At 39.3% G+C, this 28,000-nt stretch overlaps 1 protein-coding gene across 3 annotated transcripts in view; it reads right to left on the bottom strand.

Moving 5' to 3' along the window:
• LPP (LIM domain containing preferred translocation partner in lipoma) overlaps positions 1-28,000 on the bottom strand; it is a 663,248-nt gene that overhangs the window by 312,961 nt on the left and 322,287 nt on the right. For all 3 annotated transcript variants that reach the window (XM_019623587.1, XM_019623578.1, XM_019623569.1), the window contains one exon: positions 23,841-23,963. In XM_019623587.1, the coding sequence (XP_019479132.1) occupies positions 23,841-23,963 (123 nt within the window). The remainder of the gene's footprint in view (positions 1-23,840; positions 23,964-28,000) is intronic.

Below are 28,000 nucleotides of genomic sequence, written 5' to 3'. Positions count from 1 at the left end.
TCTCTCCAAGAGTTCAAACTTTGGCTCTGACTCCTCTCTGTAGAAATGTATGCAATTCTTACTGGAAATAGCCTACAACCCAGCTTCTTTCTGTGGGGACAACAAGCTTCCTGAAGCTCATAAGGGGACACTTTGTCAAAAGAGACATGGACACCAGCTAACGTTTGGGGATATAATAAAGCACTTTCGTTGATATCCCCTTTGAAACGCGACCCCGTGGGTTAGGCGGCACAGCTACCACTGTCTCCCTTCTAGAAACAAGGGCTTTCCTTTCATACGCCATTTCTCACCCTGATCTATGTGCTCCATCACCTCTCACCAACAGCCTTTCTAGTCAGCACATCAGTAACCTGACGCATGTAAGTGCAATGGACCAGCAAATGTGTGCTTTTCAAAGATCTCAACTGCCAAAAATAAATGAGTGCATGTTTTGTTTGGTTTATTTTTAAAAAAACTGTTGTGTTGCTAGCTGTTGCTTTATTTGATTTAGTATTCTGAGTCATGCTTTTTAAAATTTTACACAAATTGCTATTTATAACACAGGTTTTGTTCAATTTAAAAAGTTGCGAGAGTGTTGACTAGGGGGACTCCGTTACGTACGAGTTTGATAAAGTCAGGCCGCCTGTGAAGTATCTCACTCGCATTAACACCACAACAGCATCCTTTTTCTCCTGCCATAAAAGTATCTTGTCAAAATACTACATAAACTGAGACTTACATGAAGTTTGGGAGCGCTTCATGACCAGTGTGCAAAATGATGACGCGTATATTAACAGAGTTCACAAATGCCACTTTCTACAAAAGTAGAAAGTAATGTTTGGCACTGATATTGTAAGGCACACCAACCCTGACTCTCCGTGCGTCCATCAACTTACAAGGTAGGAAGGATGAATTAATGAAAAGAGAAGGTGACTAGCAAATTATAAGTCCAATTTTCTAAATTCCCAATCCCTTGAACATTTAACTCTGTAACTTTAAACTCAGTTGTAAGTCTCAGTTTTCTCATTTACAGTAAGTGGAGCATATATGTGGTGGTAATTTGGAAAAGATAATGATGGATACGCCTAAGGCGCAAGTTCTTGCAATGAGTGGAGTTGTATGCATCAGCTAAGAGCTGTGGCTTGGTTCTAAATATCCCTGCAATGAGGTAATAGTAAAGCCATTCCAGCTGTTTGCTAGAATCAACAAGAGGCCACTGATGCGATCTGAGATGGCTTCCCTCCCTTGGCAAACAACTAGGAGGATATGTCAAGAGGAGAAAACAGTGTAAGAGGTAATGGGACAATAGTAGCTGTACCTCAAATGCAGATAATTCTGCATGTTTTCTAATAGGCCTGTTTTGGTATTATCTCAGCAGAGCTGAATGATAGCCACCTCTATGAGGATATAAATTGAATTATTTTCACCATTTATGTACCTGCCCTAAATCACGAGAAAGAGGGCAAGTGATAAGGACCTGCATGTTCCAATTTCTAGTCCAGGTCTGTTTCTGCCATAATAGGCCATCTCCCTGTCACTCGATATTCATCTCTATGTGCAAAGAACTCTAATTTGTTTTGGAAGATTCTTCCTTGTAGGGGGCCAAATCTTTTCCGAGTACTATTTCAGAGTACCATGGTGTAGTAGATAGGAACATGAGTATTGGAATCAGACAGCCACAGTTTTAATTCTCACTTAAACAGTCATGGGCTGTGTGGCTTTGGAAAATTTACTTAACCTCCCTATGCCTCGGTTGACTGACCTGCTCTATAGGCACACTAGTACTTCCTCTTAAGTGTAAACACTATAAGATGATGCATGAACAACATTTAGCACAGATTCTGACAAATAAGAGGAACTTAGCAATACCAATTATGACTATTACATCCTCAGACACTGACGGCTGTTCTTCTAAGTCGTTCTCAGAGTGCACAGGTGTCTGTGTGTATATATGTTACATGTATGTGTGTGTGGGGGGATGTGCACTGTGCATGTGTATGTATGTGTGTGACTGTGTGCATGTGCACACGTATGTCTGCATATGTATTTGTACAAGTGTGTGAGTGTTGGGTGAATAAGTGAATGTGTGTATGCTTGTGTGGATGTGTGGTCAGGGAGGGCTAGAAAAGAGGGAAAAAGAAAAATTAGAGAACTCTGGGTCAGGCAGGTGAGAAGAAGCCAGTTTATAAATAAAAATGAAGGTCTTGACTGAGAATAGCTTTACAAGCGCGTATGCTGCTATGCAGAAGGACAATTAGATACCGCGGATCACAACAACGATGCTTCTTTTGATTCAGTTTCCAAATCTACTCTCCCAATCTAAGGCCTTCTCTTCCCAGACATCGCTGAACAAAGAACAAGGAAAGATATGTGAGACTGTGCACACTTATTGTCTCTTACCCACTTCAAGAAAGGATGTGAGGTGGTTATGAGTGTAAACTATTCTCAATGAAAAACCCCTTTCGCCTGTGAAGAAAGGGAAATGGATGGTAGTGGAGGTCTCTGCTACCTCTGCTACTCAGTCTCAGGCAAGCTGAGTTTATATTATTGAGTTTATCAGTCTTTTCTGCATCTCAGATGCTGAACTCTGGAGATAATGAGATAAAGCACAATGCAACAGCCTTTACTGGTATAAAGCCAGAGCATCATTACGAAGCAGAATTTTCTGGTAATCAGGCTCTAAGCTATCAAAAATACATAGCTACATAAAAGTTACTTTTTTTTTTCTTTTTTTTTAATCACTGTTTTTGCAGGTCTCTGAGCTATCAGTCAAGCCAACATTTTTTAGTTCCCTTAGTGTCCATGGCACCTGAGAAAAGGACTTGGAGAAGTAAAGCACCACAGTGAGGGTCCATTAATTCATATCTTTCTTGGATTTGAAAAAAATAACATGGAGCTGTCAGTCCTGTGGGGTGGGGGACAGTAATAATATATTCCAGTGCTACAATCATACCTTCCTGTTACAGGCAGAGGAAAAAGAAAAAAAAAAAAAGAATCAACGAGTAAAATAAAATAAGAGACTTCTCTTATAATGTCTGCCAACATCCAGCTTACATGAGGAACTACTTTGTATTGGAAAATCTCACAATTATTTTCATAAAGTCAAGGCCTCTAAACACATCAAATATATTCCAGGAACAACTGTGGAGCCTATTGTTACTGAAATGGTATACCCGTGGTTTTCTTTACCTGCCATTACTGTGGGAATCTTGGTTTCTTCTCAAGTAGGTCTGATGCCTACTGTCAAGTGACGCTTGGTGATTATTTAGATGGACCCAGAAAGGAGGCCAGTACTAGGTAGGGCACCTTAGGACCACCTCGCACCTACACCACTGCTTCCCAAAAGAGTGTATTCTCTATAAACTACCCTATGAGATGGATGTATGGCAGCAACGTGAGCAGGCAAATCAGCCCCCTGCCCAAGCCTCACTGTCCCCCTCTCTAAGATTGAGGCATTTGATCCAGAAGACCTCCAAGGACCCTTCCCACACTGTAGTGTTGGACAGGGGAAAGCAGGATGGCGCGCCTTTTACAAAGGGCTCTACCATCCATATCACCCATGCCCCGCCTGGTTTCTTCTACCTTGTCCTTCCTACATTTCAGATTTGAATCAAATCTTATCCTAATTCTTCTAGAACAAAAGACATAGTGGCTGGCAATTTTTACACTCCTAGCCCTCCTTTTCTTCCTCTCCCCCATCCCTCTTCTTCAACCAGAATTCTTCATTTATTATCCTCATAGTCAAGGTAGAAAAATAAGGCTAATAAAATGTTTGAACTCAACGAACCCATTCATGGATTAAAAAGAGAGCATTTGAATTCATGCATGATAACTGTCCAACTCATGAGATCAAACTCTATCCATGAAATATAACACTTTCAAAACATATACCACAGGAGGTCATGAAAGAGAGAGTGAAACACTGGGGTGATCCTCCCTTTGGGGTCTGAGGTAGAACAAGCTACGTGTCTTCCTCCAGGAAGGAAGGTCTCATGGGATATTTTCCATCAGCACCTGAGTGGACCTGAAATCTAAATCCTTACTTGTGAATTGAAATGCTGGCATAAGAGAAGGGGAGGAGCTCACCTGATAGAAATCACACAGCTAGTGAGGGGCAGGGTTAAGAGAAAAATCCACTTGCTCTGTCTAATGTACCACATGGCTTTCATCATTTCTGATTTTTTATTTCCGCCATTCTTCTCTCACGGGCTGGGCTTTGAACCACAGGAACTCCTAGTAGGATGAATGGAAGCATGGTGTGGATGGCCCCACATGGACAGCGGTTCACTTCCCCACACTAGTCCCACTTGGGGCAGCAAAATGATCACTAGGTCTTTCCTGAGAGCTCCAAGATAGAATAAGAAGAATGAACACATTGGAACAGGGCTGGCTTTCACGCTACAGATGGAGATGTCTCAGAGTAGCCTCTGGAGTGAGCAGGATGGTGCTCAGCAGGACTCCAGAGGCCCACATCCATGTTTCAAGCATATCTATTCCACGTTAGCCATTTTACATATAAAGCTTCCAATTAAAAGTCCATTTGGCCAGAGTTCCCATCTATGGTGGACCACTGATGTACTAGAAATATGCTAGAAATTGTAGACAGAAGACATAAGTTTAAGCACTGGGTTCTCGTTTTCTTTTTGTGAAAATTAAGGCAAGTCATTTCATATTCTTAGTCTTCAATTTTGTCATATATCAGATGGCTTAACAACAAATTCACATGTGCTAAGTAATACAAGAGACAACCTATTCTAAATGTGCTTTGTGTGCAGTAAAGCACTTCCAAATCATGAACGTTAGCACATGATACTGCCATAGACAGGCCAGCAACTTTATAAAGAAGGGATGCTGAAGGAAAGACGGCTGGCCCCAGTATCCTTGGTGCCTTATGATTGGTATGAGTTTACCCTGACAGGACACAGGACTTTCAAGCCCCCATCCTAACAGTTACTGGCATTGAGTTATTTGCACTGAGGACACACTGATAGAGGGATCTCAGGGAAATGTAACATTGTATATGTCCGTTGTTTGTGGCCTGAGATTTCTGGTATTAAGCCATCACTGTATATTAGGCAGACAGACAAAAGGATAGAATGCATTTGCAGCAACATATCTGCCTGCCTTGTTTCCAGGCTTAACTCATAACACTTGCCTTACATACCCTGAGCTCCAACCAGGCCAAACTGTTTCCAGTTCCTTAATATATGTACTTAAGTACCATGGAAAGCCTCCTCTAATGTCTAGGAAGGGACAAGCACACCTTCCTCTATAAATCCATAGTGCTTTGTTCAGACATTGCTTATTATATTAATCATCTATCTTTGTCATCGGTTTACAAATGTGTCTCCTACATTAGAAGTCCGTTGTAGGATGGGGGAAGTTATGAACTGTACTCCCCTTGATTTTAATATGCAGTGTCTGCATTCATTAGGGAATAGCCAATTGCTTGTTGACTGAAGAAGTTTATGATTCAACGAATAAGTAAATTTTTAAAATTGATACAAAGTAGCACATAGTTAACTGTGCTTCGCTCAATTTATGGGATGGACTCTGATAAAAATCCCAATAAAAAAAACCAGTAGGATTTAATTTACTGAATAGATCACCAGGTAGAATACCAGATAGCTGAACTTTCATGGGATAAGAATAGATACCCCCAATTTCTTTCGTTTTACAATATCGGCCCTTATTTCCCATTTTCTCTTTTTGATCTCTTCTTACTCTGCTGCTCTCCTCGGATTTGTCCAGATTCCCATACGTCTTTTGAAATTCAAGGCAAAATCACTGTGGCCATTGTAAACTCTGCCCTGGAGCACCTGGAGACTGGCTCAGACCCATCACTTCCAAAGGTAACACTGCTCCTGCATGTGATTGCTCTTGGAACTCAGCCACCACATTAGAGGAAGCCCTAGTAGTCTGTGGAGAAATCCACATGGAGAGAAACCACAGTCCTGACATACAACTGTAGCCAAGCTCCCAGCACCAACCTTCTGGCCATTAGTCATGTATCTTGAAAGTGAATCCTCCACATCCAAGTCAAGCCACATGAGCAGAGATAAGCCATCCTCATGGAGTACTACCAAAACTGTAGATTTGTGAGCTAAATAAGCAATATTATGTTTTGGGGTAGTTTATCACATATAGATGACTGATATATGAAGTTCATCATCAATTGATGACTGATACAGACATAGGGATAGACAAAATTATCTGTATTTTTATGAACTGAAACTCATCCATTCTGGCAAAAGGGAGCATTCCCTTTGCCTCAAACTACACATTATTAATTTCAACAAAAACAAGCTTGTTTTTCAAGTGATACATGACAATGGTAGATGACAAATGATAGCTCCATGTTACAGACTGAGTAACTACCATGTTTTCCCGAAAATAAGACCTAGCCAGAAAATAAGCCATAACATAATTTTAGGTGCCAAAATATGGCACCTTGACATATTGAATATTTTAAGCCGAAGGAGTTTGTGGAAAAGGCACCCTTCTCCCTGAAACTGGTCATAAAACCCTCATGTGAGGGGTGTGTGCCCTCCACATCCTGGAGGAATCATGCTACGGCTTCGTCTCTGGCTAGGTCTTATTTTCGGGGAAACACGGTATATTTCAAGGAATAAAGAATTTGCTCAAGGTCACACAGCTAATGAAGGCAAATCAAAAGTCTCAAGGCCAGATCTTTTTACTCCAAATCCAGAGCTGTTTCCATTACATCAAACTAACACTCCAGACACAGGAGTATGAGGGTTTTGATCCAACTCTTGGCTCAGCTATAATCTCTGTGGCTTGAGCAAGGCCCACTGTAAGCCTTGGACTCCTTGAGAAAATGAGGTGGTTAGATGAAAAAACATCCAAAATCCCATCCAGCTCTAAAATTCTCAGAGTGTGGAATTCTGCCTACATCTGATAGAGCCTTTCATTACCTCTTATTCCTTCCAGATTGTATTCTTATCTTGATATCATACCTGCCTCCTCCAGTCCCCGCCTTGACACATCCATCAGATTCCACAAGCAAATTCTTACTTGTGCTAAATCCCTATGGACCATAAGTCTAACTTCATTCACCTTCTTCTGTAGTATCTTCTGGTTTCTGAGATAGCCCCCAACGATCTCCGTCTGAGTACAGGGTAGTATTCACACCCTTGCATACTCCCCTCAACCTGACTATGATCTGATCCTAGTCACTTACTTCTAACCAACAGAAACTAGTAAAGGTTATGGGCTGTGACTTCTATAATTAGGTACAATGATATGACTTACATCTTATTAGCAGACTCTACCTATTGCCTTCTCAGCTCCCATTCTTTGATGTGATGAGCTACCGTGATGGAGAGGTACACATGAAAAAGTGCTGAGGGCAGTCCCTTGCCAACAGCCAGCTAGAAACTAAGGCCCTCAAGTGGCCGGGTGGCTCAGCTAGTTAGAGTGCGAGCTCTGAGCAACAGGGTTGCTGGTTCGATTCCCACGTGGGCCAGTGAGCAACACCTTCTACAACTAGATTGAAGACAACGACTTGAGCTGAGCTGCTGCTGAGCTGTCAGTGGGCAGCTGGATGGCTCAGTTGATAAGAACGCATGCTCTTAATAACAAGGATGCCGGTTAGACTCCTGCATGGGATGGTGGGCTGTGCCCCCTGCAACTAGACTGAAAATGGCGACCTGACTAGGAGCTGAGCTGCGCCCTCCACAACTAAGATTGAATGACAACAACTTGACTTGGAGCTGATGGGTCCTGGGGAAAACACACTGTTCCCCAATAAAGTTAAAAAAAAAAAAAATTAAAGCCCTCAGTCCAACAACCCAGGAGAAACAACCCGTCCAAAAACCACACGAGCTTGGAAGCAGATTATTCCCCAGTCAAGCTCTCAGATGAGATGGTAGACTCTGAACCAATACTCGGATTTCATATTTGTGAGGGATTATGAAGTTGATGATCCAGCTAAGCTCTGTCCAGATTCCTGGCATGTGGGCGCGCGTGCGCGCGCACACACACACACACACACACACACACACACACACACACATACACACAAGGTCTGACAATTAAGTTTGTGAACTTGTTGCAACAATGGTGCTAACCTTTCTTGATATCAGAGGGAAGTATTCATTATGAATTTGTACCAACTGGACAAACAGTTCACCAAGTTTACTATTGGGTCGTCAGGAAAGTCATGACGTATTTTTCTGTTTTTCAATGCAGAAATGTATCATGACTTTCCCGACAACCCAATATTTGGAAGTGCTGAAAAGGCTGTATGAAAAAGTTAAACGGCCTGAACTTTTCGCCAACAATTCATGGCTCTTGCATCACAACAATGTAGCAGCTCACATGGCACTGTCTGTGAGGGAGTTTTTAGCCAGTAAACAAATAACTGTATTGGAACACTCTCCCTGCTCACCTAAACTGGCCCCCAGTGACTTCTTTCTTTACACAAAGATCAAGGAAATATTGAAAGAAGACATTTTGATGACATTCAGGACATTAAAGGTATTACTATGACAGCTCTGATGGCCATTCCAGAAAAAGAGTTCCAAAACTGCTTTGAAGGGTGGACTAGGTGTTGGTGTCAGTGCAAAGTTTCCCAAGGGGAGTACTTCTAGGGTGACCATAGTGATATTCAGCAATGAGGTGTGTAGCACTTTTTCTAGTACGAGTTCACAAACTTAATTGTCTGACCGTGTGTGTGTGTGTGTGTGTGTGTGTATGTGTATGGTAAAGTGGGTTTTTAATACACTTTTAATCTGCTATGTTTTTAAGCAATTTGTTGCACAATAATAAAGAATAAATACAGAGATCCTCTGAATATCACTAAAGGGAGAAACTCATCAAAAAACACGAAAACCTTATCCCTGTCCCCACCCCTCAACATCTCTATCTCAAAGGATCAAAAACAGGACACAGTTTTCTTATATTTTCATTCATACCAACAGAAACACAAGCCTCCAGAAAGGCCCTGACGGAGATTAGCCATAACCTGAGGGAAAAGTAGAGAGGAGTTTTACTGAATTAAGCTGAAAGGCAAACTGCAATTAGGTGGATACATGAAAGTGAAGGAGAATATTCTATTGTAGGAGAATAGGCCCAGGTCAATGTGGACACCCTGCACATAGCTTCTCAAGAAGGTGAGGGACATTACTTAAAAGCTGCTTTATAACTCTAATATCGTGGACACTGAGAGTGGAAGAAATGAGTAACAACTAGGCTCATTACAAATGGGGGCCTGAGTAACTGACTGACTTTATACACCTGATAACTGCAGGACTGGAGGAGAATCCATTTCTCTTGGTTCAATTCAGTTCTCTTTCCAATGCAAAGGCAAAAATCCCCCCAAACAAACAAAACACAAAACAAAAAAGTGTTTCAAGAAAATAGCCACTCACTTATTTCATCCTTAATAAATGTGACTTGTAGGGAGGGTATCTTACATAAAAGGATACTATGAAAAATTCATAAAATGCGCCCATGTGTGAACCACATCTTACATATATGTATGCATTCAGATGCATACATTCTAAATGACAAGTTCTAGTTGTTCATTTCTAAAGGCAGGAGAAAAATCAGTGCTGGAAGGAACTGAAAGGGTTCTATGTGAAAAGTGACAAGTTTATAGCGTACTACTTCCTCCTGAAAACAGAAAAGTCAATATTTACCTTAGATAAGTGGGAAAAGGATGTGCTTATCATGAAATATATTATGTTTAACATGATATTGCATCTGATAATTGGGATGAGTTTGGAAAACATTTGTATAGTGCTTCATAATGTACAAAGCAATTTCATGCACAGTATGTCATTTACTTCTCACAAAACCATATGTGGTAAGTAGAAGAGGTAATCATATCATGAATGAGGAAAATGAGCTTCAGAGACATAAAACAATTAAAATTCATGCTTCCAAACATGGCAGGAATGGGATTGGGATTCTAGTTTTCTAAACACAGCACAAGAATTGCAGATGCAAATTCTCAATAAAAACAAAAGTCTTCCCGAATTTGTCAATGTATTATGTAACCAGGGGAAGACACTTCTCTACGTTTCCTCCTCTAGAAAATTAAGACATTAGGCTACTGTTTGTTGTTGACATCGGATCGAGCCTTAAGGGTATACAGCTGTAGAGATGAGAGAAAGGAGGAAGAGGGTGCTGCTTAGCAAACATTTGACAAGCGACTTTGAAGGGTTCTCAAAGTGTGGTCCCAGCATCAGCACCATCTGGGAACTTCTTAGAAATGCAAATTCTTGAGTCCCACTGGGGACCTACTGAATCAGAAACTCAGGGAGTGGCGCCCATCACTCTCTGTATGACAAGTCACTGAAGAACAGTGACTTGAACCATAGTTTACATGCTTTAGTCTCTGTGCATGTAAGGTATAATGAGAATTATACCAACAGTCCAATGTTAGGCTTATTAAATTGTGACAAGTTCATAATCTATCAGTTCTAGTTCAGTTATCAGAGGGGTTGCCCTGTAATCCACAGAAATAGATCATGATTCATGCATGTGTCAGAGGAAAGGACACGATTGGTTACCCCTCTAGCTTTGGCTTTCAGGTCCATCATTAGAAGCCACTGCAAAAACCAAAAGGACTGGACGAAGACTCAGGGACAGTGAGGCTCACATCCTTTGGGGTATTATAAAAATGATGCCCAGTTTTATGAGATAGATAATTTGGTTTAGAGATTTGGAGGGATATCACTGACCAAATTTATATGTCAATCTTTTTACATAAAAAAAATAATAACTCAGACAATTTAAGAATAAGCACCACCTCTCAATAATAAGATCTGTTAATGCAAACAGTGCTAACTATGTCCCAAACACTGTTTTAAGTGCTTTACACATGGTAACTCATTTATTCCTCATTACAACCCTATGAGGTAGATACTAATAATTATCTTCATTACAGAGTTGACAAAGTCACATGGTAGAGCTAGAATTTGAACCCAAGACAACGTGATCCTGGGATCCATGATTATAATCAGTACAATATACATTTTTCAAATAATCTTAAATTCCATGAGGTTGGTTCCAAATCATCCTGAACACTATAAATTTGGGTTCAAATTATCCTAAAAAACATGGACTTGGTCCTTTAATGGGCAGATACTTCCCCCTGGTTACACATAGGACTCCCATCAACTTCAACCCAGTCTTAAGAAAAATTTTCAATAGTGAAATCATAAAAGCACAGAAAGGAAAATCAACATAAATTTCCTTTACACAGGGAAAAAGCCATACCAACTCAAAACTAAAATCACCATGAGAGATCATCTCATTCCTCAAGTCCAATTTACAGATATCAAAACAGACCCGAGAGGTAGTGACTACTCACTAGACATCTTGACCGATCATGGAAATTCTGGACCTCTTAAGACATCATAAATAATTGTTTCCAGGGTTCTAACCAAGTTATTTCATTGGCTTGTCTTTAAGAGATGATAGGTTCTTTGCAAGGCTGAGGAAATAAAGTGTCCTCCTGCTTGACTTTCACACAGTTTCATGTATAACCCTTCTCAGTGTTCACCAGGGTTCCATTGATATTCATAAAGACCATCTTCAAGGTCATTCAAGGATCTTATCAATAACAATGATAATAAATTAAACATTTATACCAGGTTGCCATGGCAAACAGCACAAAGCCATTAGTGAGACTGAGTAGTTTGCCTTAGGAACAGAAATAGTCAATTTGCGGGGTCAGAATAAAATCAAGGTCTTTTGTCTTTCCTTACAAGTTTTATATCAGGGAACAGAAAACTGCAAGCCCTGTAACCAAGAATGAGAATACCATGAAATCCCAGCATCATTGAAGTAATTCTCCCATCTGTTGCCTGAATTCCTTTCAAAGCATTATTGCTCAAATTCATTCGATAACAATGACGATGCTGAAAGCAACAGTAGTAATAGTGTTATCACGCGCAAGATATTGTATTCTCACATTATATACACACCCATTATTTCATGTGGTCCTCATGTCAACTCTGAGATGTGTTTTGACTCAGGTTAGTAGCTGAAGTTTAGAGAATTTAAATAACTCACTTGTTAAATACCAGACTATCATTTCAAATGCCTCCATAAAGGCAAACTTGCCATCTTCTAAGACAGACTACATTGAACTTCAACTACCCTTACTGTTAGAAAGGTGTTGTCCTTTTAATAATATTGCTGACTGCCTTTCTCAGCTTCTGAATACTGGTCTTTCTTCTGCTCTCTGGAGCTGCATAGAAGTCTGATCCTACCTGCTGAGATTCTTATACAAGTAAGGATAGGAGGCACAAACAGCCTCTATGACATTCAGGCAAAATTCTACCAACCCCTCTTCTTCTTCAAGCAACATCCTTATATGTGCCTCTTTCTTAGTGTGTATATTCTGTGCTGTAATTGTCAGTTTGTATTCACCCAATAGACTGTAAGCTTCTTTAAAGCAGGAGCCATGCACAATTTTATCTGCGCATATTTCAGGAACATTGCTCAATACAAACTTAAAAAAATAATAATTGAGATTTAATTCATATACCATAAAATCCACTATTTAAAAATGTACAACCAGTGGTTCTCAGTATATTCAAGGAATTGTACAATCTATATTACTATCTAATTCCAGAATATTTTAGTTTGTTCCAAAGTACCTGCTGTACCCCTTGGGAGTCAGTCCCTGTTCTCCCCTCCATCCAGGCATTGCAATCACTAATCTTTCTGTGTGTATGGTCTTGCCTATTCATATAAATGGAATCATTCAAAATGAAGTGTTTTGTGTCTGGTTTCTTTCATATAGCATAATGTTTTCAAGGTTCATCCATGTTATAACATGTATCAGTATTTCACTCCATTTTATGGCTAAATAATATTCAATGTTATAGATATATTACATTCTGTTCATCTACTTTGGCTGTTATGAATAGTGCTACTATACATTAATGTACAGATTTTTGTGTGCACATGTGTTTTAATTCTCCTGGGGACAATGGGAATGGAATTGCTTGGTTATATAATAACTCTATGTCTAACCCTTGAGGAGCTGCTAGACTTTTTCCAAAGTAGCTGCACCATTTTACAAGCAACCAGCAATGGACGACAGTTCTAACTTCATTCCATCCTTGCCAACACATTTTATTGTCTGCCTTTTTTATCACAACCATCTTAGTGTGTGTGTGTGTGTGAAGTGGTATCTCTCAATGTCACTGCAGTTTTGATTTGACCATTTCCTAGATAACAAATGATGCCAAGCATCTTTACCCATGCATAGGTTTCTATATCTCTGAAGAAGAAATGTCTGTTCAGATCCTTTGTCCATTTTTAAACTGGATTATTTGTCTTTTTCCTATTGAGTTGTAAGAGTCTTAACATATTCTAAGCATAAATCCCTTCTCAGATATATGATCTGTAATATATTCTCCCAGTCCATGGGTTGCTTTTTCATTTTCTTGATGTCATTTGAAACACAAAACTGTTTAATTTTGAAGAAGTCCAATGTATCTATTTTTTTCCTTTAGATGTTTGGGCTTTTAGTGTCACTGACTAATCCAAGGTCATGAAGATTGCTCCTGTGTTTTATTCTAGGAATTTTATAGTTTTAGCTCATATATGAGTGTGTGTGTGTGTGTGTATGTGTGTATATACACACACATATCTTTAGTCAATTTTGTTTATTCTTTCATCAATTTTGTTAATTTTTGTATATGATGTGAGGTAGGGGTATAACTTCATTCTTTTGCATGTGGCTATCCAGTTGTCTCAGCATCATATGTTGAAAAAAATCTATTCTCTCCTCATTGAATAGTGTGGCACCTCTGTTGAAAATCAATTGGTCAGAAATGTAAGAGTTTATTTTCAGACTCTCAATACAATTGTATTGATCTAAGTGTATACCTGATGCCAGTACCACACTGCTTGATTCCTGAAGCTTTGTAGTTTGAAATGGGAAAGTGTGAATCTTTGCTTTTCTTTTACAAGATCATTTTGGATATTATGGGTTCTTCAATTTTCCATATGAATTTTAGGATTCACTTGTCATTTTCCACACACAAAAAAAGAAAGCTGGAATTCTGATAAGGTTTCCTTTGAATCTGTAGGTCAATTTGGGAGCATGGCTTTTTAACAATACAACTGACCTTTGAATAACATGAGGATTAGGGATGCTGACCACCTGCCCCCCAACACACACACACACACACACACACACACACACACACACATGATCTAGAATCCATGTATAACTTTTGACTCCCCCAAAACTTTACTAATAGTGTACTGTTGATGGGAATGCTGATAACATAAATAGTCAATTAACACATACTTTATAACGTTCTATGTATTACATACTGTGTTCTTACAATAAAGTAGGAGAGAGAAAAGAAAAAGTTACTAAAAAACTCATAAGGAAGAGAAAATACATTTACAGTATTTTTTTAAAATTTGCATGAAAATGAACCTGAGCAGTTTAAATCCTTGTTATTCAAGAGTCAACTGTGTTGTGCCTTTCAAGCAATGAACACAGGATGTTTATGCACTTATTTAGGTCTTTTTTAATATCTTCCAACAATTAAACAGAAATTGTATGCTCAAGTAATAATTAATGAATAAAAGAAAAAAAATGAATAAAGAAGTGAACAAAACAATCAATGAATAAGAGAGAGAGAGAATCCAGGCAGCTCTTGGAAAAACATACACAACGACCACCTTCTTGAACCCCATTGACATTCTCAGAAAGTCACCCTTTACCAGTTTTCAATATATAGTTCAGGCTTTTCCTCACACCTACAGCCATAAATTCTATTGTTTCTTTCTCTTTTGCCCATCTGATATGATGGACAGTGGTGGGCAGTTGATGGTTTGAATGACAGCATCTGCATTCGAACCCTTCCTGCTACAGGAAACTTGTTTTAACATAGCTACAAACAGACCACCCTGATTCTCCCTTTTTTCTCCCCTTGCTAGTAGTAAGGTCTGATTTACAAGTGGCTGTAAAAGTAGACTTCCCATAAACAAAGTTAAACATCACAACTTTTGGCTATGATAGGCTGACTGATGAGAAAAGGAGCCCTAAAATTAGTATTGCATAGAATATTAAGACATCCAGGGTGCTATTTATAAAACCTGTTTCCTGGCTTTTGACTACTTTGGTAAGAATCAATTTAACTTGTCCACAATTTGGGAAATAAAACATCACTTTGTGTAGGTTGGGTAGCTGAGAAAGCCAAGAAGACTCCATATTGCTAAGAAGCTTAGCACCTCTAGTAGAACGTGAGGAGTATCATTTTCCAGTATTTTCATATAAGTAGTACAATATCAAGCTGGAATTACACAAAAAATTAGGCACTTCACAAATGATTAGGGTAATGAGCTTATGTGTCTGACTACTAGTTCTTCAAGATTTCTGAAATGCTGTATTCCTTAAAAGGGAGAAATAAATATTCTCTTTAGCCACTTTAAATCTTATATTTTATTTATACCACTTAATATGTTACTTTAATGGATCCATTGTATACCATCAATATAAGCAAAGAATCCATTTAGAATTCAATTCTCCCTTTAAAAGAAGTCTGAAGTTTACATATTTTAAGGATGTTCACAGGCACATATAGAAAGTTTATTTCCATTTAAAAAAGCATGAGTTAGATTTAGGCAATTAGTTTTAGAATGGCTTATAATTGGCACATACTTATGACATATCATATATCAGGGGAGGTATCAGAAACAATGTGGTACAGGGAGGAGGCCATGAATCATAAAACTCAAGCAAAGGGTCATATGATGATTCTGCAGTTTTGTGGGGGTTTTTTTGTTGTTTTGTTTTGTTTTGTCCTTAACAAAGGAAACATGTATCTATCATTTTACCAATCAGGTAACTTTTTGCCTCCTATCATTGAATCCAGTAATTTACCACATTGATCTTTGTATTAGAAAACAGAGTAACATATGGTCCTCTCTTTTCAGCAGTGCTGTAGAGGATACAGAAAGAACTTGATGTTTATTTTTCTATTATCCCAATACTCAGAGAATGGGTATAGTATTGAATTATAACCCAAGATAATATCATCTTCTCAACTAAGTGCATTGCTTTCAAGTGATATAAGGCAATGCAGGGATAAAACTGGAGATTTTAGCTGAATCAATGTCTCCCATTAAGTTGTCCTTACAAAACTCATCTGCCTCAGCTATATTTAATTTTTATTGCTGCAAACACATGTTAATTATGGAAAAATCAGAAAGCAGGTATCCTTTGTCATTCACTAACTCAATGTCAATTCTGAAATGGATTTTCTGGCAGATTCTAGGGTGTAGACATTTGCATCATTACTGGATTTGATGACAACATTTACTTATTTATCCGGCAAATGTAAATTTGCATGTTTCTTGTGTGCCAGAAAACAAAAGATAATCTTGCATTAAGAACTTCATCATCTGGTATTTATCATAATGATTTCTTTGCCAATCAAGCTTAAGGCATTACATGCTTTTACATTCATTGTCTCTATAAGGTGTACTCTGGGAGGTTAACTTATTAAAGCTTTTCCTTTACATTTGAGTGTGATTCAGAACAACAAAACAATCCATTCCCTTCTATGGTCTTGAACCCCAATATGACAGCATAGCTTAGATGTACATTTGGGTTAGAGCCCAGAGACCAAAGCAGAGAGACACAGTCCAAAATTCACAAGTAGCCCACTTGCAAATGAAACCTACATCTGCTGGCTCAATAGTGGTATGTGCCCAATTTGTATTTTTCATTTCAATAAAATTCCAGTTTACAATGTTTAAAGGAAATATGTAGGTTTAATTTATGAAATGCAACAAATTAAAGTTTCATATCTGTAATTAATATATCCTCTGAAAGGCAATGCATGACTCTCCTGGTAATTTTTCCACAGCGTGAAAACAACCTTAGCAGTTATACACCACTGTGATATTTTATGTAGGGACAGACCAGTTACTCACCATGACAAATGGTGATATGTAGGATTGGTTATTAACCACCTCCAGCCTTCTGTCTAGAAACCGCCGTTATCATCACTATACTTTAATTTGGCTATAAAGCATATAAAAGAAATGGGTATCAAAATGGACAAAATAGTGACAATATCTTATCTGAGGTATGGCTTTCTCTCTTAAAACACAACACTCCTATACGTTTGCCCTGGTAAAGTCTATTCATCTTGAGTAAAAAAAAAATATATATATATATATAGCTGGATTTGTATTTTGTTGTTTAGTTGCTTCTTAAATTAAAAAAAAATAAAAAGGAACCATGGGGTTTCAGACGAAGGCTACTACCAAAATAGATATTTAAACAGTGGGAGGGGAGGAAAGAAATAGGGAAACCAGCCCTGACAAGAAATCTCTCTAATTTTGCAAATGTGATGTGTGCTTCTGCATGGCCATAGGACTAATTATTTCCACTAAGATGCTGTTGTAAAATGAAGAAGCCCAACAGGCAGCTTTGTGCGTTTCTTTTTAAACCAATGCCTGACACTGAGTGATTCAGTGTAATGTAACACAGTCATCACTGAGCCAAGGCATTGCAAACAAATCAGAGCTAAAGGCCGCCACAGGGATGTGGCCAGGATACCACAGAAGACACCCCCAGCCGTCCCCAAGCTCCAGCAGAGCTGCTTCTCCATGGTAGTTAGCAGCGGCCCACTCAGCTTCTTCCAGCATCACTGCTGGGAGCTCACCTACACCATGCACTCGGAATGCTCTCTTAGACTGGGGCACGGAAAATGGACATTTGTAGGCTACTCATTTGTTAAGGTCGACTTTCAGCCTCAATTTCTACTCTGTAAATGTGCCATTATCATGACACTCAAAATAAAGTTTTAAAGTTAACTTTATTATGCTCATAACATATGACACAATCACAGACATCACATTCTAAAAAAGGAGGCGGTACAAATGTTATTGAGATGCAATTACATGCAATCTAAAAATTACCTGCCCTTCATCAAGCTCATGGCATGCAACTCTGAGTCAGCCAACCACTTTTCCAGCCCCACCTTTATTGTTATTTACCTGTTGAAGTGTTCTGGCAGGTACAGACTAACTCAAAATAACTCGGAGGTTTTAAACATGGTCATTGCAAGAATTAGATCCTTTTTTCATTTAAAATTGTATTTTCACACATTTTACTTTCCTGTACTCCAGCTGGTATCTTATATATGAGATTTCTACAATGTTTCAACGTTTACCACAGCTCTCAAAGAAAGCTATTAGTTAGCAGACAATACAGATCGATAGACAAATCCGTATTTTCCACCAAATGACAACAGTATGCTCCTAAATTTTTCCCTGGAGAATACGGAAAGAGGAAGCTGACACTATCCACACCTATTCTGTTTTTCAACAGCATAAGACCCAGTGTCTATCTCAATTCCCAAGAAGACAAACACCCAGCAAGGTCCCAGTCTGCAGGGATAGTCAGCATCTCATCACACAGGAACAGTGTGTTGCAGCTTTCATCTCCCAGGAGCCTACATGTTTGGGTTGAATTGAATAATCTGAAATATTAAAAAATTAATTACTGATTAATCTCCCCTGCAGCTGCTCATGGATTTTGCAAGCTAGAACAGGGAGCACAAGAGAATAGAAGATCCATGCAAGACAAGACTCTACCCTGAGTATGCTGCCTGCAAGCCCTCTGGCCACGTGAATTCCTAATAAAATGCCTTTCATACAACACACACACACACACACACACACACACACACACACACACACACACACACACACACACCCCTGAAATAATTTCTCCAGTTGCCTCATAGATTATTACTCTATGAAAGGCACTCAGCATGGGAGCACTGGGACTGCAATTAAAGACGTGTGCATGTGACCAAATAGCATTTATGTAACTCAGTTTCCAAACAGATGAAAAAATTACAACACTTTTTAAATGCTTTAAATAAGGCAGATCAATATAGCATTTACAGAGTACCCAGCGTTCAGAAAGGATAAGCCCCAAGCCTACAAAGACCTGAAGCTTTAAAGCAAGCTCCAGACACAAGCTAACAATCCCAAAATGAAATGGGAAGGACCAGACTGAGTGAACTATGGCTTGGAGCCAACATCTTAACTCCTGTAACTCTAGAACAATATGGTATCTCTGCAAGGGGGAATCATTGTAGTTCTCATGCCCATTTTGGAAACAAAGGAAAGGAAGCTCAGGCTGGTGATGTATGCAGTTCACACAAACAGAGCTCTTTTTATGAAGGAATTGAGAAGACAGTACTCTCATTGGCAGACTTGGAGTCTCAGATATTAAACTATGCCCATCCCAATCCTTACCTTCAAAATCTCTCCAAATGTTTTCATACTAGTTTACATGAGGATAGTGAAATTGCATTTGACCAATTCAAAAGCATCTTCATTGAAAAATTACTGAATCTCCAGTTACCATGAAATATTAATACAAAATATCTAAAAGTTCTTCAAAGTCACCCACACACCAGCTCCAAACCTACCAAACTCACTGCAAGGAAGAAAAGGCAGTTTTTACTAGGAACTCTAGCCCTGCCTCTGCCAAAATACAAAGAAAAAGAAAACAAAAAAATCATAAGTCCATGATTTATCATTTGTCTTCTAAGAAATGAAGAGAATCTCAATCTGACCGCTTGTGTAGCTCTTCCAAAGAGCCTAAGCTGCACTTCTACAAACAAATGATACCTGATGGGTGGGGTCTAGGTATCCAATAACTCAAAGACACTATACTGTCATAAATTCTCTGTATATCTTTGAGTTATGTTTTTTATTTATCTACTCCTTTGTTATGTTTCCAAGACATATTTTAGAGAGAAAGTACCACAAAAGGGAGGCATTCTGGAATAAACTAATTTAAAAGTCCATGGGAACCAAACTATCCCTTGATTGCTGTTATCATCCACAGGAAACCATTCTGTCATGTTTCAGGAAAAAAAGAAAGAACCATTCCTCCTGCCTCTAACTGGGCCTCACTGAGTAGTGTTCATTCCCTCTCTCAGCAAAGACTTTCCATCTATACAGTAAGAGTCTGGCGACATGACCTTAAAGGGCCACCTATCTCTGATGATACTCCATGATCATACCACATCTTCTGAATTCTCACATCTGTTCTTCTAAAACTACTCCCTAATACACACATTTTAAAATAGTTAGGAAGTTTAGTTCCAAACACTAAGCTAGTTTAATTGCATACCTCTGTGCAGTGGTACAGATGTACATTTTTGCATCTTATTTAAAATTTGCTAAAGGAGTTACCTCCAAACCCACTGTGGATAGAAACACTATCTCCCCTAAATTCCTTCCCTTATTATTAGAGTCCTTGGGTATCAAGAGGGCTGCTTAGGTACTAACTGCACGTAGCTTCATCAGTCTTTCCCCTTTGCACTCCATATACCCTATATTGCATTTGAGCAAACTTGTTCTTCAAACAAGGCATTCACTTGCAACATTCCTTAACTTTCTCATTACTGTTATTCTCCCACCTTGAATGCCATGCCTTTCCATGACTTAGACAGCCAAGTAAACTGAAATGCTCCCCGCTCTGTGCAGTCCTCCCTGACACTTCCCTAGAAAGGTATAAAATAGAATGTCGATACTCCTATTTTTGATTTTCTAATAATTTCACCATCTGGTGAATCACATGATAAAGCAGCAAACTGACGCCCTTCTTCTGTGTCTTTTAAAATTGTTTGTACTCTTGTCTCCTCGGTAAGACAAGCATTTCTCTAGAGCAAGGACATGTTAATATTAATCTTTATATTTCTAATGTTTGATCCATAGTAGGATATCAATGAATGTTAGGTGAATGAATGAAAATGTAGAATTAAGCCATGTTTCTCAAAAATATGAATAAATAAGTGAACTGATCTAAAGTTGGGAAATCTGACAGTAGAAAATGCTCCTTTGGAAATAGGAGGGAAATGCTCCATAAAATCTATTTTCAAGTGCTCAGATATTTTTTTCAAAGTTGTTATGTGACTAGAGCTCCTTTGGACCTCTAACTGTACAAACATCCCACATATATTATTATTTTCCCCTAGATCCATGAGTCAAAGCAGCCTTATAAAGGCGATTCAGAGGTAGGTTTGGGAAAGCACACAACACGTGCTTGAGTAATGAGAAATCAGGCCTACCTTTTAGAAGTCAGGTGACTCAACAGGTTTTGCAATTTGCTTTGGATCAAAAATGGAAACATCAAAGTTGGGCACTAACAGTCTTCATTTCTAGGACTTCCCAAGTACCTTTTAATTACAACACAACACAGTCTGCTGCAGACATCATCTTCTCTTGGCACATATTTTTAATATTTTAAGTGTGTGATTATTGTTCTCACAGCATATAATTATGGTAACCAATGAATACTAACGCATCTAATTCAGTTCCACCACAGTGAACATAATTCAGAAGAATGAGTTGCATCTCCCAATTAACACTTGCTTTCCTAAATTAGAATAATAAAAAAAAGTTAGAAAGGATCATTCTTTAATTTCTGAATGGGGCGGGCTCATCAAAAGTAGATTTTACCTTAATTCTCAACTTATTCTACTTAAAGGTTACCATGATGAACATTTTAAACCTTCTGAATGTTTTTCTTTTTATGAGAAAGCATGCTCAAGGGATACTGTTCCTCAGATAACTTATTTCATAGTTTTGTCATTGGTAAAATCATTTTTTAAAAATCCTGACATTCTCAATTTGGTTCTAGAACTTAAAATCAAGCACGGGTCTAAATTCAGGGCCCAGCCGGACTCACAATATAGTCCTATGCCCAAAAGTAAGTCACTTGTCTGCTGTCTTAGTGCCCTCAGCCACAAAATAAGTACATCCCCTACGAGGTGAGAGTGTATGTGAAAGTGCTTTATGATCAGTAAAGCACTGCCCAAAGGTCAGTGATTATGAGTTTGTGTGTACAGTAAGATTGCGCAAACAAAAATGTAGCTACTGAATAAACCCATTAAAATGCAGTGGTTTATGGAAGGCATATGTACCACAGTCTTAAGGAATGGAGGCTATATTAAACAAAAACCTCTAAGTGAATCTCCCCAGTATATATTAGGGCATAAGATTTGAGGAGGAAATAAAAAGCTTAAGCAAAACCCCTGTTTTATAAAAGGAATGGGGGCATGGACGGGTGAGTCCAGGGGCAAAGTCAGTGGCTTCACTTTCCTGAGAAACCGGGCTTGAGATATTCGCTTGAGTGGAATAGGAAAAATGCTTAACATCAAACTACGGTCAGCAACCAGCACGTAAGCAAGGCTTGCTGGAGAATATTTCTCAGACATCGGCCCATCCTCCTGCATCTTTCCAGAGTTGGTCTTATTTCTATGTTCCTTTTCTCAGAATGAAATTTATCTTTCCCCCGCATGAGAACCTTCAACTATTCCCCGTTATCTATAAAAGATAGGCCAAAATCTTGACCTAGCATTCAAACTTGTCCCCAGGTACTCAGTAGGAAGCCTCCCAGTCCTAAATCCACTTTAAACCTTTGATCGCCTTGTCCATAGCCACCCAGCAGCCTAGACCTCCCTCCCTAAGACTCAGTTTATCTCCATCGTTTCTTTTCCACCCTTTCCTTCACCTGAACGCACAAGTCTTCTGATAAATCTTCTCAGATTCTGCCACCTTTAAAAGTATATATCACTCCCTTCCTGATGTTTCTATAATATCTGCCATAGTTTAACATATGATATAATGGGTTCTAAAAGATGAAAACTTGGTCCATTTGTTTTGCCCTTTGAAGCATCCACTCTTCTTGTCCTACCAGTTTATCCAAAAAAACCGAGTGTCTGCTACATACCTGCAGTTCATGTTTACAGAAATGAAGAGTATTTCCATGACCAACAGGTCTGGTGAGGCCAAGAACAAAAACAGCTAAGTTTTAGTGTGTTTCATTGTATGGCCTTTCAGAGCTGACACTCCCATTTTGTGTCTAGAATGGCAATGGGACTATGTCTAAAGAGGCAACCACTGACACCTTGTGTGCAGCTCAGTGTTGAAATCACTGATAGCAGAGAAGCAGGACTAGTCTTTAACTTGTGAAAGAAACCATCGTGAATATAGGAGCAGCTATTCAAGAACTGAAGCGAAACTGAGAGTGCTGTATGCCTGCCATTTAGTCAAGCGAACATCATGCAAAAGTCAATCAACACGGTGACGATAGCCCTAGTCCAAAGCTTGCATCTAGATTTCTGGTGGCTGTCTTCTGAGGACCCAGAAGCCCTGACGTCGATTGGCTATTACCTTCTGAAGACCTGAGAGAGACAGGAATGACCACTAGCAATGGAAGATCAACTTCTAAAATGCAGATAATAAACTAAGCTGCAGAAAAATAGCAAAGATCCAAAGTAAGCAAAGAAATAACAAGGTACCATGTACACTTAAAAAAACAAATTAAATTCCTGTCACTAAATAATAGGCACAGACGTGTCTCTCGTAGTATTGCATACAGCAACAACAAAAAATGGAAGCCACTTCACATATCCAACAAAAAAATTTCTTTACAGGAGAGGTGGCCCTCACCTTAATTTTAACATAGCCATGCAAAATCCTACCTGTGAAGGCTGTAGCAACAGGCAACAAAACACCCATGTACTTGTATGCAAAGCCAGAAAAAGTCCAGGGCGATGGAATAAGAACAGATTTAATTTTCATAAACTTTTTCTATAATGTTGTAGTATTTTAAAGGAAATACTAATAAAATCAACTTAAGAAGTTTCCATCTGTTAAGTAACACATGTTGATATTAAATAAAAAGACCACTTAGACCGTTGACTCTGAAAAGATTTAAAAAAAAAAGGAAGAGCTATCAGCAGCTTGTTGTTTCACATAATTGTAGACTAGCTGTAACTGGCAGTGTGGACACACTTCCGGACAGCTCTTACCTGTGGGGGGCGGGGCTTGTAGGGGGAGCTGCACTCAAGGTCTGCTAAGATGCTGGTCAAGGAGTCGATCTCAGCATCCAGGCTGGAGCGTCTTTCTTCAAGGGTCTTGCCTCCAGGATTTCCCTGCCGGAAGCAACACAGACAGGTTAAAACGGAAAATTTTCAGTTTCCATTGATATCAGTCTAAGTTCAAATTTCTCAAGTTACAGTGTGGTCTTGTGTAAGCTCTCGTGCACCTTTTTATTTTTCTCTTAGAAAATCTCAAGGAGGCGGTCTGGAGTAGAATTATCCCATTTTGACAAATAAGAAAACAGAGGTGTAAGGTGGATTTCTTAAGGTTACACAGTTATTTTTTGATGAGTATAAAAGTAAAAGGAAATAAATGTCTCTACCCTGTACTGAAGGAGCAGATCCAACTGGGAAGATGTTGCAAGTTCTTGGTGTTCAGAAGCCACTGCTTAGAATGAAGACATTTTAGCTGGAGCAGGAAGGGGCAAGGGTGAGAGTCTTACAGTCCAGGAAGAGGAATTATCGAGGGAATCAGTGGATATTGGTGAGAGAGAGAGAGAGAGAGAGAGAGAGAGAGAGAGAGAGCGAGATAGCAAGTCCCAAGCAATGAGCCTAAACAATGAACTAGAATGAGGCTGCTCAGGGTTCTGGCCAAGTGGTTGCACAGGAAGAACAGGCCATGGTCACTGATTCTGAAGCCGGTGCCATGTTCTGTGTTATCAGAAGCACCCACTTAGAATCAATCAGGGCTGAGTAGAAGACAATGACACTGCTACAAGGACATTTCCAGGCATTGTGAGAAGGCTCAGGAAAACAAGCTAATTGTATGCCTAGACCTAAGGCAAGGGAATATAAAGCGAGGTGGCCCTCGGATTTGAAAGCAGGGTGAGTTAATCTTTTAAGGTGACAAGCTAATAATGGTCGTGGATTATAATGGGGGTGGTCTCTTAAGATCCCATCAAGAAACCAAAGTGCATCTGTAATAAGCCCGATGGAAATGAAATAATGGAAAGTTAGTGTAATCTAATCAATTTTACTGAACTTGTCTAAGGAAGTTAAATATCAGGATAGTTCCTGGGAAAGTTTAGAAAAAGCATTAGCCAAAAAACCAGAATATCCTCAGCAACAACAAAAAATACAACAGGATGCGCTGAAAAACTATCATTAAATCACATAATCCTCTAAGTAAATTGTATCTTTTTAGTGACTATGCTGCATCAGGCAACAATAACATCACGGAATTGCCTATGAAAACCACTAGTCCTTTCCCCCTAGTAGTTTGCTCACCAAACCAGCTTCTTTGAATTTATTAATTTAAATCTCTGCATCAAAAAACCCTAAGGGGATATGATATGACATATCAGTCTCTTGTGAATTCAGCCAGCATGAGCTAATCCCTCTGGGCCTGACTTGTCCCAAACACACAGATAACACCAATCTCTATGAAGCCATGGCCCAGCGTCTTGAGCCAAACCCAATGGCTGCTGCCTTCCCCACAGGCAGCTGGCATCCTTCTTCAGGAGCCCTCTTTAATTATGGGTATCGCTTATCACATCATCTAAAGCAGCCTTCACAGCATTTTGTCCTGGATGTACCTGCATGACGCCTCACGGCCCTCATTTTGTTTATTTTTCTCATAATATTGATCACCATCTAACATTATATTTTAGGTATATTTGCCTGTCATCAGTCTCCCCCAGGAAAATGGAGCCCTCACGAGTGGAAGGATTGTGTTCTGCTCCTCGCGGATTCCCCAGAATATTGCTGAGGGCCTGATCCAAGGAAATGTTCAAGAAATATTTCAAGTAAACAAATGAACGAATAAGACAGACTCCTCCATAGGTCCAGCCAGTAACCTTTCTCTGATTAACATCCTTTGGATAAAAATAGCTAATGGTACACTAAAATCAGTGGATACTCTAGTATATAGAATATATATTATGGTATAGACATGTTTAGAGTCCATGTTTGTATGTGTCTGTGTATTTCGCATTGTATGGACCAAATTTGAAGGTCGCCCTTGTGAAAAATAAGAGATTTCCCTCAGCTTCCTTGTCACAGCCAAAAATGAAAATAACAAAAAAATAAAATAAAGTAAAAACAGTGAAATGACAGCTTGGTTACATTTTTTCAGAGTCTTAATTTTCAGTTTGACCAAACCCTGTGAGGCTAGGGGGTTTTTATTCTAGGAACAAGACATTTTGAAAGTGCTAACCCCTCTATTAGAGGTGATACCCACTGAGTATTAATAACTATGAAATACTGTGGTATCACTAAGAGATACATCTCTTAAACACATATCTCTTATGTGCAGATATAAAACATTATAATAATTATGAACTTGATAAATGTTTTTCCATATACTCATAGACAGCACAATGTACTGGTAAGGGCGGTGAATTGGAGTCTGGTTGAATTCTTTCCTGAATCATAGCTTCCTCATCTGTAAAACAAACAAAATGTCACCTGCCCTTCCTAAGCCAGAGGGATGTTAAAAAAATTCAGATTTAAAAAATAAATAAATAAATGGATGGGAAAATACTTTGTAAATTGTAATGTGCTATAATTATGATGATTTTTATAAATAACATTAATTATAGCAACCAGTAACTATAAATTAATATGAATAATACAGCTATTGTTAATTATTCTTCTTCTTAAGGGGAGCATCATTCATTAAGTGTTTCCTGGGGGTATAGAGGATTTAATAAGGCCTACAACATCTGTACTCTAGCAGAAAGTACATCAACTGCCCATGCCCTAAGTCACTGGGATAACTAACCATACAGCCTGAAAAGTCACAGAATTACCCTTCACTATACAATGAAACTAGTAATTATAGAGTGCAGCTAGCCTGTGCACGCAAGGCGTCAATTGGTATCCAGCCTCCTTAGCCCACCATCCTCTGAGTTGGGACTACTCCCCATTTTTAGTTTCTCATATTAGGTTGTTGCAACTTAATAAGTTCCAACCTAATGCGGTGGGATTTTGCACCAAAAGCCCCCCTGTTGTCCCATCTGACCTTCTGGTTAGAGCTTTGCTCTTACATTTCAATTCCTGTTATTAATTAGAATAGGGTCATTTCTCTCTATAGAATCTCTAATTTATGTCTCAGTTCAAATAAGTGAAGTCCTGCCCAAGTCCCACCACCAACCCTTGTCTTGGGACGCTCATCTACTCTCTCAGCACCTCTAGATTCAGGAACTATCCCCCTATGCTCAACACCTTTCACTAGATACCAGAGGCCACAGTGCCATAACCAGCTAACAGAATCCTGCCCACGTACCAACATGGCTTCCCCTTTATTGCTTATCACTATAGCTTTACTGGTGACCTGATGGTTAAATAATCTTCCAGAGGCCAAATACCAAAAAGGAAGATTCTCCTGACTCTTCGCCTAATGCTTTTTCTAGATACCACACGACCCCCTATAAAATGGTCATTATAATAATAACAATTCTCATATTGTTCAGCCGTAACTAGAGAGATGCCATTGCCTTAGTCCAGATTCTACCAAAAAAAAAAAAAGCCTGAGACAAAGACTTGCATGTAGGTCCCAGAAAACAGTGCTGAAGGACTGGGAGAGTTAGGCAGGGGCAGAGGGAAGCCGGTTCAGGGGTTCTGTATTGGGCTGGTCAGCAGTACAGGCAATTAGGGCTCCATTCTCCTGAAGGCCCTCTGAGGAGCCTGGGAAATGAGCCTCCTACTTTCTGACCTAAGGGTGAAAAACCAGAGCATCCACCTCCAGGCTCCAGTTCTCCATTGGTTTAGAGTTGCTTATGGGGTTATAAACTCTGTCATAACTTGTCCCAAGAAGTAGAGTCCTGGCAGACAAGCCCCAGAACAGAAATCGAGAGAAAGGTATTGCAGATGAGACAAGGTGCCCCCAGATCATACCTATGCAGAGGCAGTTGCTGTAGCAATGGCTGACGCCTGATGAGAGGATGAGAGGCGAGGTACAAAAGGCGCCCGGGCTGGCCGAATGGCTCAGTTGGTTAAGAGCTCGCTCAAGAGTTTGAGCTCTGAGGGCCGGCCGAATGGCTCAGTTGGTTAAGAGCTCGCTCAAGAGTTTGAGCTCTGAGCAACAGCGGTTCGAGACCAGCCCGAGCTGAGCAGCCGCTAAGCTGCCAATAGGTAGCAGGATGGCTCAG

The sequence above is a fragment of the Hipposideros armiger genome, unplaced genomic scaffold (genome assembly GCF_001890085.2).
Source record: "Hipposideros armiger isolate ML-2016 unplaced genomic scaffold, ASM189008v1 scaffold_14, whole genome shotgun sequence".
NCBI classification, from domain to species: domain Eukaryota; kingdom Metazoa; phylum Chordata; class Mammalia; order Chiroptera; family Hipposideridae; genus Hipposideros; species Hipposideros armiger.
This window is presented reverse-complemented; position numbering and strand designations above follow the sequence as displayed.